Here is a 17,932-nt window from a genome sequence, read left to right as displayed (position 1 = left end):
GTTAAAAGCTTACAGCTCTAGTATATTGAGGAGTCTTTTCTCTCTTGCAGCTCTCACACATTTCTCTTTGCAAAATATTTTTAAATTGCTTCAGAAACATAATTTTACATAATTTTCAGTAACGTTTTACTGGCTGACAATTTGATTTGTTCTGTTTCTGTTTTAGATATCACTGCTAAGCCTCTTCAAGTCTTCAATTTTAATACATTTTCGCCCATTCCCTTTTAAATAGATGTTGATCCGATATGCAGTTGTGTCCATTAACAACAGTTTAGCTGGTCTATAAAACATTATTAAGTCGTTATGTGCAACAACAACAGCAGAAAGAAGAAGTGTAAAGCACCTGCCACTTAAGAAGGGAAAGCCAAAGGCGAACTGAGAAAATGGGGAAGCTAAAGAATATGCAAAACATTTATGACTTGTTTCGCTTGCCGCTTGAGGCAAGGGAATTACATTCCAAAACCGTTCGTTTCGCTTCGCTGCATAGCTAGGGTTAGAATTTGGTCTCTGAGGCTCTGCTGCTGCTGCTGCTGCTGTTGCTATAGATAACCGCAAAGCAAATCAGAATAACGGATCGGGTCGAAGATGAAAATCGAATTGTGAGAAAGGGAAAAAGTAAATGCAGCTGTTGCCATGCCACGCCCCCCACACGCACACAAGTTGCGCCTCTTTGAGAACCGGAAGTGAGCGCCGGCTATATAGAAACTATATAGTCTCGAAGACAATCAAAAATAGATTGTGCCATCAGGGTAGCAAGTGATCAGCGTTTGGACTCCCCGCAACCGATATATATATATAATAATTATATATATATATACATGTATATGTATATCTATATATATTTATATATTTATATAAGGTAATTGCTTTGCACATAAGCCAAAAGAACACGCAAGCACGCTCCAAGCAGGAGTATTCGACTAGGATATACCCTGAGTAGTTCAGTGCGCAGAGCTACGGCCATAATCATTCTAGGCTTCTCGCGTCCACACACAGAGAGCACAACAACGACATCCAGATGTGTGTCAAAGTCAAATCTCTATTATTTGTTCATTGGGCAGGTTTCAAAAGGTGTTCAAGTAACAGAAATGTTCACAGGAAACTGAAGTAAACTTGATAACTGCAGCTTCGAAGGATAAAAGCCTAGGGTCGAACTATCGACTATTAGTAGATGAAATGAGTTATCGATAAACAGATATAGAATTTCATTATCTAGCTCAACTAGCTCTGGAACTCTGAACGCCAGCTATATCCACTTGAGATATAGCCGAGAGAGATGCGTTTAGGGCGCGTGCCCAGCTGCCTTGGCATGTCAAAGCTATATCATAAATAAAATGCCTGTCTATACAGAATATATGTATATGCATATATATATATATACGATTTGACTACGTTAATTAAACAAAATTCGAATTGCATTGTTTTTAGCTGCTCGCCGTTTGGCTGACAGCCACAAGTGCATGGCAATTGTTGGGCAATTGCTCATTACGATCAGGCAAATATATATATATATGCACAGGTAGACTATTGCTCTATCTATGCTATATACATTGATATAAGTATATATAGTGCGGCAGGTACATAGACGCCCGCGCTGTGCAGTCACATAAATAAAATCAAGTCATGAATGAAAATGCGTTCGCCTCAGCGATTTCCTCTTTTACATTTTGCATTTTGCATTTTGTCTTTAGCAATTTTCTTTTCGTTCTCAAATGCTATTTTCTTCTTCTTCTGCTTATGCTCGCTCTACAAGCATTAAGAGCGTATTGGCTTTGCTCTGATCGTCGGCTTGGCCTAGTCAATTTGGGAATGTATACTCCTTTATATGTATATATATATGTGTATATATATGTATATATATGTATATATATATAAGCATGTCTATCTCAGCAGCAAAGCTAAAAAAGCCAAAAGCTACTGACGAAAGCTGATATATCTATGGGGGCAACTCGCAACCGAAACTTTCTCGATTTTTGGGGTTCGAGAAACCCTCCACAAATGAACCTAACCACAATTTTCTGAGAACTCTAGGAATGTTTAATGTTTGCATAAATTCAGCTGTGAGCAGGCATAATGCAGTCGTTCACAGCCGACTGCACTGCTCCGACTAGTTTTTTATTCATTTCTCTTTAAACACAAATAATTTGTTGAAAGGTTTTAAGCAGCACAATTCTTACTTCAATTGTCTTGGCATTTGGCCATTGGCAACTTTTTCCCATACGAAATGCAAAAAGTAATATAATAGTATATTATATATTGTATATATATTCAAATATATATATATATATCAATATATATCTATGTAAATTTAAACATTTTCATTTAGGAATTACCTAAAATCGTATCTATTGCTTTAACTGTTTGATTCATTTCTTTGATTTGTCTACAACAAAAGTGATCAAAGTTAAGCGAACAAATAGATTATGGATTTGATTGTACTTTCATAGAAACTACGAGCTTGACTTTTGGTAACATATATTCAATTGTGCCCCAGCTATCCGAAACTATGATTTCTCTTCCTTAGAAATCCTTTATAAAATCTTAGCAAATCTCTATTTGTTATTTGAAATTGTGAATTGAATTTACTGAACAGCTGCACGAGACTAACTGTCTCTTTCTCTCTATATTCAACTCTACTCTTTCTCTGTCAACTCTACTATCCTTTCTCTCTCTTATCTCTCGCTCCTTTGTTCCCATTTTCCCTCTGTTCTTTCCTTCTTTTTATCTCTTCTTGCATCTTTACACTTTGCGAAGAAGCATACATACAGATATCAGATTAATAGAAAAAAACAGTCGAAAAATGTTGTGTAGGGTATATGAAATTCGTTGATGATTCACAGAATTTTCATTGCTTGGAATTTGATGCGCTAAAAACTGAACTTTAAAGGCCAAAAATTATCTTTAGCTGTACATATATATATGTATATATATATCGAGTAAAAGCAGGTCTTCCTGGGTACACAAATAATAATATAGAATTTGGCAAAAACGTTGAGAATAACGAGTATGACACATGCCGACACAATTGTTTCAAAATAGCAACTGAAACGTCAAATGGACAGAAATTAGGCAGAAAGGGGCACAATGGCAAGAGGGCGTGGCTGACAAAATGAGTCATTCAGATAGTGGCGCACGTAAGTTTTGCTACTGTAAGTGCTGGGTCCACCAACTGAATGCTTATGTTAGAGATTTAGAAATCTCATTTAAATATGTATATAATAAACTTAAAGCCAGCATTAAATTGATAACAAATCGCAATTTTGAGGCGTAACAAGCGGCGTATACGCAATATTTCCAAACCCAACTTAAAAATTTGAAGGCTACCTTTATTAAATATTTACATATATATCAAGGAATATATATTTAATAATACACATGTACGTCTAATAACCAGTAACAATTTTAATTTTACTGCCTGCGGGGGCTTGTGGCACACGTGTCGTATGCGCAATGCGTTAAAGATTGCGCATACGTAGCGTAAGCTGAAACATAAAGCTATTGCGCCTAGGTTTATTATTAAAATCGTTGATTTTTTCATGTTGTATACAGCAATATACATACATATACATATATAAACATATATATATTTCTATGCCAGCATATCGTTTGTTTCGGCAAAATGTTGCCTTCAGCACTTCAGCGCCAAATGACGCAAAATGTGTTGAGCCAAAGCGAAATTTTTGTTATTATTATTAAAATAATTTTTATACTTTTATTTATTTTTGTTTTGTCTCTTGTTTTTGCACTGTTTTTGATGTATTCATTCGAGGTGTGCTCAAAAAGTATCGCGTATGTATGACTATCGGCTATCGATTATCGATTATCGATTATCGATTATCGCTCATCCATTTTTGATTTATTTTGAAGGACGACACTAAGCTACGATTGAGATGATAAGAAAGTCATCGATAAAGAAGCAGCTGAACAGGACTGGAAAAAGCATTGACACGAGTCCATAATAAGAAGGTGCCAAACAGATATACTTATTGAACAGACCTCGTATAGCCTGCTGTTGTTTTGCAGTTTCATCAAACGCTCCATGTGGCACGTTCTGGCCTCGTTGGCCCCAACGGCTCTCTCTCACTCTCTCTCTTTCTCGCAGTCTCTCCCTGATCTATGGCAAAATACAATCAATCGAGTTCAAGATGCTGAACTCTTCATACATATATGAAGAAAATCAAAACAGAAATGCAAAAGCGAGCAAAATTCACAAAATGTACAAAATTGGAAATGCCAATGAAATTCCAACGCGCACACATCTCGGCGATCTATAAGCAATGTGTATATATCCCATTTATTCATATATATGCTATATCCGACAGTGAGGAATCGTTCAAGAAACTCTTGTAAGACATGTGTAAATATTTACATTTCAAATGTGGCCCGCAGTGCGAATCATGGGCCAAAATGACGTCGACGTCGACGACCGACGCAAGAATTTTGGAATTTGGCATGCTTGAAGGACGCCTACTCCATCATACCCTGTACACACAAGGAACAGCGAATAGGGTATGAATGGAAGGGGACCGATTAATTTGCTTAGCTCTTATATATATATATATATATATATATATATATATATATATATATATATATATATATATATATATATATATATATATATATATATATATATATATATATATATTCTAGTTCATCTACCTTATTCGCACGTAACAGTGGTCAATGCTGTTTTAGCTTGTAACCGTAACCAGGGTATAGCTTAGTTCGGCATGCTAAAGTTAAGCAATCCTTTGTTGTTGTTCCGCCCCTTTCGTTTCCTTTCTCATTTGACTGCTCGGTCTTCTTGTTATTGTGAACGTAACGTAACGGTGAAAATTCAAGTGGGCATGGGCATTCGCATTTGCATTCGCATTCTCATTTTTTATTGGAATTTCAAGATGAATCAGCTGGCGCCCGAATCCATCTGCGAAGGCGAATGCAATTTGCATTCAGAATTTGCTTGGTTCCACTTGAGTAAACTAGCCAAGTAAATAGCCCTGCACAGGCTTTCAGCAACGGCAGCTAAATTGAATTTGTTGTTAATTATGTTGATACTCTTGAGTTGCATCAATTTTATAGTCGTTTATTCAAATAAAATACTTTTTTCGCAATTTATTGCCGAAGCAATGCAATTCAATGCACATTGTTCATCTTTCTTTCACACACATTCCTTGAATGGCGTTGCCATCTAGGCAGAAATGCCTCTGAACTTGAATACTAGTGACGTCACAGCTCCATAGCAATACATGATCAAATGTAAACACACCTAAACACCCACACACGCCCATTCGATCAACATTGCTGGCCCGGACGTGGCGTCATAGTTTGCCACTTGCTCTATTTTTAGTACAAAAAAATCTAATTTTGGCAGCGTCATGTGGCGGATGAGTAAAGTAAATAATAATAACAAAATAAAACAAATAGCAGTGCAGGGGCTACACGCAGCTAATTGTCCAGCTGGCAGAGCAATATGACGACACCTTCAAACTCAAAATGGGCAGCAGCTAAAGTCTCCGTACCGAGCGTAGAAGCATCATCTCGTCCATAGTATAGCATAAGCCAATAAATTACAATATTGTTAAATTATAATATTGATTTTTGAATACAATTAACTGTAAACCAGTATTATGGACAGCAGGAATGCTTGCTTATTTTTAATGAGCTCGATTGATTTCCAAAAAGCTATTGAAATTCAAGTAGTTGCCTTAAGCCAGTGCTGTCCAACGACTTTGCTGCTCATATAAAAGTATATAACCGGACTTGTGCAATTTAACCTTGATAATTTCTCGAATTGGGATAAGCCTAACAATACTGCGAACTTGTTGCCAGTGACGGCAATTAAAGTTTAGGCCACAGTCGTAATTTGGTCTTTCAGGGAGGCATTTCGTCTTACTGTGCTTAGGATGTTTCTGGTGCTGGGTCTTATTCTGGCTAGCGTCCTATTTGTGGGTCTGCTCATCTATCAGTTAAAGTTCAAGCACGTTATGGAAGTGACTCGAGATTTGGGTAGTGCACCGACGTGGCCAGTGGCTGGGCATGCTTTTCATTTCATTGGCAGACCGCCGCATGAGATGCTTCTTAAGCTACGTCATTTTGTAGACACCTATGCCAAAAAACAGACGGTCAAAGTTTGGCTGGGCCCAGAGCTCAACATAGTTATGAGCAATCCCAAAGATGTGGAAGCGGTTCTTGGCACACATCGTTTCATTGACAAGGCCAGTGAGTACAAGGTGCTCGAGCCCTGGCTCAAGCAGGGTTTACTTATAAGCCGTGGACGCAAGTGGCAGAATCGTCGCAAGATCATTACGCCCACCTTCCACTTCAAGATTCTCGAACAGTTCGTCGATATATTTGAGCGTGAATCGCGTAAGCTGCTCCAGAATTTGGATAGGGAATGCCAGCAGCAGGCTCAAGCTGGTTTCGATCTATCCGATTGGATCAGTCTCTTAACTATGGACATCATTTGTGGTAGGTAAGCGAGATTTCCCGGTGTTATATCAATTTTAAATATATTGGATATTCCAATTATAAGCCGATATTAGCCGATTAACATAATTTTAAATAGAGAATCGATTTAGCACTTGGAATTTGTCCAATTTAACATAATTTCTCTCCACCATTTGCCATAGAAACTGCTATGGGTGTCTCAATCAATGCCCAGACGAACGTTGACTCGGATTATGTGTGTGCAGTGAAGACCATTTCGATGGTGCTGCACAAGCGCATGTTCAACATCTTCTATCGCTTCGATCTGGTCTACATGCTGACTCCTCTGGCTAGAGCAGAGCGTCAAGCTTTGAAAGTGCTGCACAACTTTACGGAAAAGATCATCGTGCAGCGTCGCGAGGAGCTTCTGTGTGCAAACAGCTCAACTGCAGAAGTAGTGACACAGAGTACGGATGATACTGATGTGGGTGCCAAGCGAAAAATGGCTTTTCTCGACATATTACTGCAGTCGAAAATCGACGACAAGCCTTTGACCAACATGGACATACGCGAGGAGGTGGATACCTTTATGTATGAGGGCCACGATACCTTAGCATCCGCCATTACGTTCTTCTTCTATAACATTGCGTTGTATCCGGAATGCCAACGCAAATGCGTCGAGGAGATTGTATCGGTGTTGGGCAACGACAGAGAGACGCCTGTTACCTATGATCTGCTCAACAAACTCCATTATGTGGACCTGTGCATCAAGGAGACGTTGCGTATGTACCCATCGGTTCCACTGCTAGGCCGCAAGGTGCTCCAGGAATGCGAAATAAGTAATATGCACTTGAAATATGTATAAACAATTAATTTAACCATTTAATTATAAACCAGATGGCAAGATCATTCCCGCCGGCACAAACATAGGCATTTGCCCATTGTTTTTAGGCCGACGCGAGGATCTGTTTAGTGAACCAAATACGTTTAAGCCAGAACGTTTCGATGTGGTTACGAGCGCTGAGAAGCTCAATCCCTATGCCTACATTCCTTTCTCGGCTGGACCGCGCAACTGCATTGGCCAGAAGTTTGCCATACTCGAGATCAAAGCGATTGCGGCGAATGTTTTGCGACATTATGAAATTGAATTTGTTGGCAATGCAGAGGAGCCACCAGTGCTTATTGCTGAATTAATTCTTCGCACCAAGGATCCACTCATGTTTAAGCTCAAGGAACGTGTCATTTAATGATGCATTTTGTAAATTCCGTTAAGTGTCCAATTGAGATGTGTGTATTCAATAAATACCTTAAAACTATCGATAATTACCTATCGTTTACTTAAATATCGAACAAGCGAGGAATCTCTATGATTCTTAGGTAGAACGAGAGAGCAAGAAAGAGACACAAATGCAAATTATGCATAATAAAAATAATTATAAATTAAATTGAAGTAGAAAAATAAGACAAGTTATTTTGATGTCGTGTATCGAATTCGCTGAACAGCTGCTCTCTTTCTCTCTCTCTCTCTCTCGCTATTATGTCTGCCTTTTCTCTTCCACTTCTCTCTCTGTTCTCATTTTTTTCCTTCCTCTGTCATCTCCTTCACATACTTTTCCACTTCTCTCGCTCGTATATATGAGCATGACAACATAATTAGTTGATTCCAACTGTTAAACTTCAGCTCTACGGCCAAGCCCCTAATGGGGCAGTTAAGAAACGAAATATTACGTCTTAAACATCCCACTCATCAGGAATGCGCGTATAAAAGAATTGTGAGCACTCAGAAAAACTTAGGGTATACTATTTATATATTCTAAATTTTAACTATTTAGCTTCAACAGTGACGAGCAGACACACAGACATGCAACTATTTTATTTAACTGTATATGAATTTATCTTCTATATATATATTTATATAAATATATATATATATATATATATATATATATATATATATATATATATATCGAGTAAAAGCAGGTCTTCCTGAGTACACAAATAATAATATAGAATTTGGCAAAAACGTTGAGAATAACGAGTATGACACATGCCGACACAATTGTTTCAAAATAGCAACTGAAACGTCAAATGGACAGAAATTAGGCAGAAAGGGGCACAATGGCAAGAGGGCGTGGCTGACAAAATGAGTCATTCAGATAGTGGCGCACGTAAGTTTTGCTACTGTAAGTGCTGGGTCCACCAACTGAATGCTTATGTTAGAGATTTAGAAATCTTATTTAAATATGTACATAATAAACTTAAAGCCAGCATTAAATTGATAACAAATCGCAATTTTGAGGCGTAACACGCGGCGTATACGCAATATTTCCAAACCCAACTTAAAAATTTGAAGGCTACCTTTATTAAATATTTACATATATATCAAGGAATATATATTTAATAATACACATGTACGTCTAATAACCAGTAACAATTTTAATTTTACTGCCTGCGGGGGCTTGTGGCACACGTGTCGTATGCGCAATGCGTTAAAGATTGCGCATACGTAGCGTAAGCTGAAACATAAAGCTATTGCGCCTAGGTTTATTATTAAAATCGTTGATTTTTTCATGTTGTATACAGCAATATACATACATATACATATATAAACATATATATATTTCTATGCCAGCATATCGTTTGTTTCGGCAAAATGTTGCCTTCAGCACTTCAGCGCCAAATGACGCAAAATGTGTTGAGCCAAAGCGAAATTTTTGTTATTATTATTAAAATAATTTTTATACTTTTATTTATTTTTGTTTTGTCTCTTGTTTTTGCACTGTTTTTGATGTATTCATTCGAGGTGTGCTCAAAAAGTATCGCGTATGTATGACTATCGGCTATCGATTATCGATTATCGATTATCGATTATCGCTCATCCATTTTTGATTTATTTTGAAGGACGACACTAAGCTACGATTGAGATGATAAGAAAGTCATCGATAAAGAAGCAGCTGAACAGGACTGGAAAAAGCATTGACACGAGTCCATAATAAGAAGGTGCCAAACAGATATACTTATTGAACAGACCTCGTATAGCCTGCTGTTGTTTTGCAGTTTCATCAAACGCTCCATGTGGCACGTTCTGGCCTCGTTGGCCCCAACGGCTCTCTCTCACTCTCTCTCTTTCTCGCAGTCTCTCCCTGATCTATGGCAAAATACAATCAATCGAGTTCAAGATGCTGAACTCTTCATACATATATGAAGAAAATCAAAACAGAAATGCAAAAGCGAGCAAAATTCACAAAATGTACAAAATTGGAAATGCCAATGAAATTCCAACGCGCACACATCTCGGCGATCTATAAGCAATGTGTATATATCCCATTTATTCATATATATGCTATATCCGACAGTGAGGAATCGTTCAAGAAACTCTTGTAAGACATGTGTAAATATTTACATTTCAAATGTGGATCGCAGTGCGAATCATGGGCCAAAATGACGTCGACGTCGACGACCGACGCAAGAATTTTGGAATTTGGCATGCTTGAAGGACGCCTACTCCATCATACCCTGTACACACAAGGAACAGCGAATAGGGTATGAATGGAAGGGGACCGATTAATTTGCTTAGCTCTTATATATATATATATATATATATATATATACATATATATATATATTCTTGTTCATCTACCTTATTCGCACGTAACAGTGGTCAATGCTGTTTTAGCTTGTAATCGTTTCCAGGGTATAGCTTAGTTCGGCATGCTAAAGTTAAGCAATCCTTTGTTGTTGTTCCGCCCCTTTCGTTTCCTTTCTCATTTGACTGCTCGGTCTTCTTGTTATTGTGAACGTAACGTAACGGTGAAAATTCAAGTGGGCATTCGCATTTGCATTCGCATTCGCATTTTTTATTGGAATTTCAAGATGAATCAGCTGGCGCCCGAATCCATCTGCGAAGGCGAATGCAATTTGCATTCAGAATTTGCTTGGTTCCACTTGAGTAAACTAGCCAAGTAAATAGCCCTGCACAGGCTTTCAGCAACGGCAGCTAAATTGAATTTGTTGTTAATTATGTTGATACTCTTGAGTTGCATCAATTTTATAGTCGTTTATTCAAATAAAATACTTTTTTCGCAATTTATTGCCGAAGCAATGCAATTCAATGCACATTGTTTATCTTTCTTTCACACACATTCCTTGAATGGCGTTGCCATCTAGGCAGAAATGCCTCTGAACTTGAATACTCGTGACGTCACAGCTCCATAGCAATACATGATCAAATGTAAACACACCTAAACACCCACACACGCCCATTCGATCAACATTGCTGGCCCGGACGTGGCGTCATAGTTTGCCACTTGCTCTATTTTTAGTACAAAAAAATCTAATTTTGGCGGCGTCATGTGGCGGATGAGTAAAGTAAATAATAATAACAAAATAAAACAAATAGCAGTGCAGGGGCTACACGCAGCTAATTGTCCAGCTGGCAGAGCAATATGACGGCACCTTCAAACTCAAAATGGGCAGCAGCTAAAGTCTCCGCACCGAGCGTAGAAGCATCATCTCGTCCATAGTATAGCATAAGCCAATAAATTACAATATTGTTAAATTATAATATTGATTTTTGAATACAATTAACTGTAAACCAGTATTATGGACAGCAGGAATGCTTGCTTATTTTTAATGAGCTCGATTGATTTCCAAAAAGCTATTGAAATTTAAGTAGTTGCCTTAAGCCAGTGCTGTCCAACGACTTTGCTGCTCATATAAAAGTATATAACCGGACTTGTGCAATTTAACCTTGATAATTTCTCGAATTGGGATAAGCCTAACAATACTGCGAACTTGTTGCCAGTGACGGCAATTAAAGTTTAGGCCACAGTCGTAATTTGGTCTTTCAGGGAGGCATTTCGTCTTACTGTGCTTAGGATGTTTCTGGTGCTGGGTCTTATTCTGGCTAGCGTCCTATTTGTGGGTCTGCTCATCTATCAGTTAAAGTTCAAGCACGTTATGGAAGTGACTCGAGATTTGGGTAGTGCACCGACGTGGCCAGTGGCTGGGCATGCTTTTCATTTCATTGGCAGACCGCCGCATGAGATGCTTCTTAAGCTACGTCATTTTGTAGACACCTATGCCAAAAAACAGACGGTCAAAGTTTGGCTGGGCCCAGAGCTCAACATAGTTATGAGCAATCCCAAAGATGTGGAAGCGGTTCTTGGCACACATCGTTTCATTGACAAGGCCAGTGAGTACAAGGTGCTCGAGCCCTGGCTCAAGCAGGGTTTACTTATAAGCCGTGGACGCAAGTGGCAGAATCGTCGCAAGATCATTACGCCCACCTTCCACTTCAAGATTCTCGAACAGTTCGTCGATATATTTGAGCGTGAATCGCGTAAGCTGCTCCAGAATTTGGATAGGGAATGCCAGCAGCAGGCTCAAGCTGGTTTCGATCTATCCGATTGGATCAGTCTCTTAACTATGGACATCATTTGTGGTAGGTAAGCGAGATTTCCCGGTGTTATATCAATTTTAAATATATTGGATATTCCAATTATAAGCCGATATTAGCCGATTAACATAATTTTAAATAGAGAATCGATTTAGCACTTGGAATTTGTCCAATTTAACATAATTTCTCTCCACCATTTGCCATAGAAACTGCTATGGGTGTCTCAATCAATGCCCAGACGAACGTTGACTCGGATTATGTGTGTGCAGTGAAGACCATTTCGATGGTGCTGCACAAGCGCATGTTCAACATCTTCTATCGCTTCGATCTGGTCTACATGCTGACTCCTCTGGCTAGAGCAGAGCGTCAAGCTTTGAAAGTGCTGCACAACTTTACGGAAAAGATCATCGTGCAGCGTCGCGAGGAGCTTCTGTGTGCAAACAGCTCAACTGCAGAAGTAGTGACACAGAGTACGGATGATACTGATGTGGGTGCCAAGCGAAAAATGGCTTTTCTCGACATATTACTGCAGTCGAAAATCGACGACAAGCCTTTGACCAACATGGACATACGCGAGGAGGTGGATACCTTTATGTATGAGGGCCACGATACCTTAGCATCCGCCATTACGTTCTTCTTCTATAACATTGCGTTGTATCCGGAATGCCAACGCAAATGCGTCGAGGAGATTGTATCGGTGTTGGGCAACGACAGAGAGACGCCTGTTACCTATGATCTGCTCAACAAACTCCATTATGTGGACCTGTGCATCAAGGAGACGTTGCGTATGTACCCATCGGTTCCACTGCTAGGCCGCAAGGTGCTCCAGGAATGCGAAATAAGTAATATGCACTTGAAATATGTATAAACAATTAATTTAACCATTTAATTATAAACCAGATGGCAAGATCATTCCCGCCGGCACAAACATAGGCATTTGCCCATTGTTTTTAGGCCGACGCGAGGATCTGTTTAGTGAACCAAATACGTTTAAGCCAGAACGTTTCGATGTGGTTACGAGCGCTGAGAAGCTCAATCCCTATGCCTACATTCCTTTCTCGGCTGGACCGCGCAACTGCATTGGCCAGAAGTTTGCCATACTCGAGATCAAAGCGATTGCGGCGAATGTTTTGCGACATTATGAAATTGAATATGTTGGCAATGCAGAGGAGCCACCAGTGCTTATTGCTGAATTAATTCTTCGCACCAAGGATCCACTCATGTTTAAGCTCAAGGAACGTGTCATCTAATGGTGCATTTTGTAAATTCCGTTGTGTCCAATTGAGATGTGTGTATTCAATAAATACCTTAAAACTATCGATAATTACCTATCGTTTACTTAAATATCGAACAAGCGAGGAATCTCTATGATTCTTAGGTAGAACGTGAGAGCAAGAAAGAGACATAAATGCAAATTATGCATAATAAAAATAATTATAAATTAAATTGAAGTAGAAAAATAAAACAAGTTATTTTGATGTCGTGTATCGAATTCGCTGAACAGCTGCTCTCTTTCTCTCTCTCTCTCTCTCGCTATTATGTCTGCCTTTTCTCTTCCACTTCTCTATGTTCTCATTTTTTTTCCTTCCTCTGTCATCTCCTTCACATACTTTTCCACTTCTCTCTCATCTTCTCTCGCTCGTATATATGAGCATGACAACATAATTAGTTGATTCCAACTGTTAAACTTCAGCTCTACGGCCAAGCCCCTAATGGGGCAGTTAAGAAACGAAATATTACGTCTTAAACATCCCACTCATCAGGAATGCGCGTATAAAAGAATTGTGAGCACTCAGAAAAACTTAGGATATACTATTTATATATTCTAAATTTTAACTCTTTAGCTTCAACAGTGACGAGCAGACACACAGACATGCAACTATTTTATTTAACTGTATATGAATTTATCTTCTATATATATATTTATATAAATATATATATATATATATATATATATATATATATATATATATATATATATATATATATATATCGAGTAAAAGCAGGTCTTCCTGAGTACACAAATAATAATATAGAATTTGGCAAAAACGTTGAGAATAACGAGTATGACACATGCCGACACAATTGTTTCAAAATAGCAACTGAAACGTCAAATGGACAGAAATTAGGCAGAAAGGGGCACAATGGCAAGAGGGCGTGGCTGACAAAATGAGTCATTCAGATAGTGGCGCACGTAAGTTTTGCTACTGTAAGTGCTGGGTCCACCAACTGAATGCTTATGTTAGAGATTTAGAAATCTCATTTAAATATGTACATAATAAACTTAAAGCCAGCATTAAATTGATAACAAATCGCAATTTTGAGGCGTAACACGCGGCGTATACGCAATATTTCCAAACCCAACTTAAAAATTTGAAGGCTACCTTTATTAAATATTTACATATAAATCAAGGAATATATATTTAATAATACACATGTACGTCTAATAACCAGTAACAATTTCCATTTTACTGCCTGCGGGGGCTTGTGGCACACGTGTCGTATGCGCAATGCGTTAAAGATTGCGCATTCGCAGCGTAAGCTGAAACATAAAGCTATTGCGCCTAGGTTTATTATTAAAATCGTTGATTTTTTCATGTTGTATACAGTAATATACATACATATACATATATAAACATATATATATTTCTATGCCAGCATATCGTTTGTTTCGGCAAAATGTTGCCTTCAGCACTTCAGCGCCAAATGACGCAAAATGTGTTGAGCCAAAGCGAAATTTTTGTTATTATTATTAAAATAATTTTTATACTTTTATTTATTTTTGTTTTGTCTCTTGTTTTTGCACTGTTTTTGATGTATTCATTCGAGGTGTGCTCAAAAAGTATCGCGTATGTATGACTATCGGCTATCGACTATCGATTATCGATTATCGTTTATCGCTCATCCATTTTTGATTTATTTTGAAGGACGACACTAAGCTACGATTGAGATGATAAGAAAGTCATCGATAAAGAAGCAGCTGAACAGGACTGGAAAAAGCATTGACACGAGTCCATAATAAGAAGGTGCCAAACAGATATACTTATTGAACAGACCTCGTATAGTTTCATCAAACGCTCCATGTGGCACGTTCTGGCCTCGTTGGCCCCAACGGCTCTCTCTCACTCTCTCTCTCTTTCTCGCAGTCTCTCCCTGATCTATGGCAAAATACAATCAATCGAGTTCAAGATGCTGAACTCTTCATACATATATGAAGAAAATCAAAACAGAAATGCAAAAGCGAGCAAAATTCACAAAATGTACAAAATTGGAAATGCCAATGAAATTCCAACGCGCACACATCTCGGCGATCTATAAGCAATGTGTATATATCCCATTTATTCATATATATGCTATATCCGACAGTGAGGAATCGTTCAAGAAACTCTTGTAAAACATGTGTAAATATTTACATTTCAAATGTGGCCCGCAGTGCGAATCATGGGCCAAAATGACGTCGACGTCGACGACCGACGCAAGAATTTTGGAATTTGGCATGCTTGAAGGACGCCTACTCCATCATGCCCTGTACACACAAGAAACAGCGAATAGGGTATGAATGGAAGGAGACCGATTAATTTGCTTAGCTCTTATATATATGTATATATATATATAAATATGTATATGTATATATATATATATAAATATATATATGTATATATATATATAAATCTATATATGTATATATTCCTGTTTGTTACGTTATTCGCACGTAACAGTGGTCAATGCTTTTTAGCTTGTAACCGTTTCCAGGGTATAGCTTAGTTCGGCATGCTAAAGTTAAGCAATCCTTTGTTGTTGTTCCGCCCTTTCGTCTCCTTTCTCATTTGGCTGCTTGCTCTTGTTTTTGTGAACGTAACGTAACGATGAAAATTCAAGTGGGCATTCGCATTCTCATTTTTTATTGGAATTTCGAAATGAATCAGCTGGCGCTTGAATCCATCTGCGAAGTCGAATGCAATTTGCATTCAGAATTTGCTAATGCAAATTGTTCATCTTTCTTTCACACACATTCCTTGAATGGCGTTGCCATCTAGACAGAAATGCCTCTGAACTTGAATACTAGTGACGTCACAGCTCCATAGCAATACATGATCAAATGTAAACACACCTAAACACCCACACACGCCCATTCGATCAACATTGCTGGCCCGGACGTGGCGTCATAGTTTGCCACTTGCTCTATTTTTAGTACAAAAAAATCTAATTTTGGCAGCGCCATGTGGCGGATGAGTAAAGTAAATAATAATAACAAAATAAAACAAATATGGGTGCAGGGGCCACACGACTAGCAGATGTCACGCATTAAACTAACGCATTTTCGCAAGTTTCCGTTATATATCATATATGAATGATCTTCGAAAAAAGAGATTCGAGCGGATCATCAATCGATGTTTGGAATACCAATCGATAGTTACGACTTACAATGGCTTAAAATGGAGAATGCTTTGCTTTAAAAAACGTTTAATTTGCAATGGTTGTTACCATTGGAAATGCAGCTATTACATGAACGTACAGACTGTGGCTGCAAACCAATGTACCCAATTTGTGCAAAGTATGCAATAATTACCAATAGAATAGACATTAATCTAGAAATTAACAGATAACCTTCTGACTAGACTGCAGCTGATTGCGAATCATAAAAAAGTTGGGAAAGTTCATTCAAATGTTAATTGTCGATTGTCCACAGCAGAGAAATGTCTCTTTCGCTGCCGTTGCTCATTGCTGCCGTGTGCATCGTCGTAGCGTTGACCGGGATTAGTTGGCTGCCATTGAGTCTGTGGCTGCGCAAGCGCCGCCGAACCCATGAACTAGCTGCCCGGCTGCCCGGACCACGCAATCTGCCGTTGCTTGGACATTTTCATATGTTTTTCGGCTTGGAGCCTTGGCAGGTGCCGCAGCTAATTGGCCAGCTGGGAGAGCAATATGATGGCACCTTCAAGCTCAAAATGGGTAGCAACTTTAGTCTGATGATGTTCCAGCCACGCGACATTGAAGTTGTTCTAGGCAGCAGCCAGCTGCTGGACAAGGCCATCGAGTACAGTTTCCTACGCGGCTGGCTTAACGATGGCCTGCTCCTGAGTAGCGGTCACAAATGGCATCGCCGTCGCAAAATCATCACGCCCTCCTTCCACTTTCGAATCCTCGATCCTTATGTGGAGATCTTTGATAGGCAGACTCGACTGCTGATTCATAAATGGCAGCAGACCCTTGGCCATTCCTTCGATCTGGGACATGCTGTGCATCTATTCACCTTGGATGTCATTTGCGGTGAGTCAGAGACGATTCCATAGGATTCTAGACACCATACTAAGATATAATATATAACTTACGTTGCAGTAGCTCCCTTTTTGAATTTGCCCAAAAAAGATCATTTAACAACATCACATCGTCCATAGGATTGAATAGATCTATAAATTATGATGTTGATAAATTGTAATATTGATTTTTGACTACATTTAACCGTCAATCAGTATCGTGGATAGAAGCAATGTTTGTTAAATTTTTAATGAGCTCGATTGATGATTTCCATGAAGCTATTGAGATTGTGGTTCCCGTGCTGTCCATTGACTTTACTCGGTTATATAGTTGCGCTTATATATAACCGGACTTGTGAATATTAATTGCGTTGCCAATGTCTCGATTTGTGACAAATCTGTATATACTATGTATCAGTCATTCCAGTTTAGGCCACAGTCAATATTTGGTCTTTCAGTAAAGCATTTCATGTTGCTGCGTTAAATATGTCTCTGGTGCCGGGGCTTGTTTTAACTAACGCCTTGTTTGTGTCTACTCATCCATCAGTTGAATGTTATAAGTACTTTCGTTAACGTTCAGATAACACAATTTTAAATATAGAATTGATTTGTTTTCATTTTCTGATTAGCAGTCAATGGGAAGCAGCGTTTGGCATTTGCTTCTAAGCCGTTTGTTGTGTTTTAATAATGTTCTAATCAGCACTTGGAATTTGTCTAATTTAACATAATTTCTCCCCAGCGCACTGTTCCTCACCATTTTTTCATAGAATCCGCTATTGGTGTCTCAATCAATGCTCAGACGCTTGACTCGGATTATGTGCGTGCTGAGAAGACCATTTCGACGGCG

At 38.6% G+C, this 17,932-nt stretch overlaps 3 protein-coding genes across 3 annotated transcripts; all 3 read left to right on the top strand.

The window, feature by feature from the left end:
- The first annotated feature begins 5,906 nt into the window (after positions 1 to 5,906).
- Positions 5,907 to 7,676, top strand: LOC111605619 (cytochrome P450 4d1-like). Its single transcript, XM_030223821.1, has 3 exons — positions 5,907 to 6,471; positions 6,633 to 7,268; positions 7,327 to 7,676. Exons 1-3 carry the CDS (start codon positions 5,907 to 5,909, stop codon positions 7,674 to 7,676), a joined length of 1,551 nt encoding a protein of 516 aa, XP_030079681.1.
- A 3,631-nt stretch (positions 7,677 to 11,307) lies between these two features.
- Positions 11,308 to 13,077, top strand: LOC115483034 (cytochrome P450 4d1-like). Its single transcript, XM_030223820.1, has 3 exons — positions 11,308 to 11,872; positions 12,034 to 12,669; positions 12,728 to 13,077. The coding sequence occupies exons 1-3, from the start codon at positions 11,308 to 11,310 to the stop codon at positions 13,075 to 13,077; spliced, it is 1,551 nt and encodes a 516-aa protein (XP_030079680.1).
- A 3,202-nt stretch (positions 13,078 to 16,279) lies between these two features.
- Positions 16,280 to 17,150, top strand: LOC111596070 (cytochrome P450 4d10-like). Its single transcript, XM_023310161.2, has one exon. It carries the CDS (start codon positions 16,525 to 16,527, stop codon positions 17,119 to 17,121), a length of 597 nt encoding a protein of 198 aa, XP_023165929.1. The 5' UTR covers positions 16,280 to 16,524; the 3' UTR covers positions 17,122 to 17,150.
- The last annotated feature ends 782 nt before the right edge of the window (positions 17,151 to 17,932 follow it).

The sequence above is a fragment of the Drosophila hydei genome, unplaced genomic scaffold (genome assembly GCF_003285905.1).
Source record: "Drosophila hydei strain 15085-1641.00,03,60 unplaced genomic scaffold, DhydRS2 tig00000296-arrow-arrow-pilon, whole genome shotgun sequence".
NCBI lineage: Eukaryota > Metazoa > Arthropoda > Insecta > Diptera > Drosophilidae > Drosophila > Drosophila hydei.
The sequence above is the reverse complement of the archived record's forward strand: the minus strand, read 5'-3'. Positions and strand labels throughout refer to the sequence as shown.

What these genes read in the sequence shown, in the direction of transcription:
- LOC115483034 (XM_030223820.1), top strand. Translation starts at nt 11,308, where the DNA reads ATGTTTCTGGTGCTGGGTCTTATTCTGGCTAGCGTCCTATTTGTGGGT. An exon ending in AACTATGGACATCATTTGTG is followed by an intron (nt 11,873 to 12,033) that starts GTAGGTAAGCGA and finishes CATTTGCCATAG; the next exon opens with AAACTGCTATGGGTGTCTCA. An exon ending in GCTCCAGGAATGCGAAATAA is followed by an intron (nt 12,670 to 12,727) that starts GTAATATGCACT and finishes ATTATAAACCAG; the next exon opens with ATGGCAAGATCATTCCCGCC.
- LOC111605619 (XM_030223821.1), top strand. Translation starts at nt 5,907, where the DNA reads ATGTTTCTGGTGCTGGGTCTTATTCTGGCTAGCGTCCTATTTGTGGGT. An exon ending in AACTATGGACATCATTTGTG is followed by an intron (nt 6,472 to 6,632) that starts GTAGGTAAGCGA and finishes CATTTGCCATAG; the next exon opens with AAACTGCTATGGGTGTCTCA. An exon ending in GCTCCAGGAATGCGAAATAA is followed by an intron (nt 7,269 to 7,326) that starts GTAATATGCACT and finishes ATTATAAACCAG; the next exon opens with ATGGCAAGATCATTCCCGCC.
- LOC111596070 (XM_023310161.2), top strand. Translation starts at nt 16,525, where the DNA reads ATGTCTCTTTCGCTGCCGTTGCTCATTGCTGCCGTGTGCATCGTCGTA.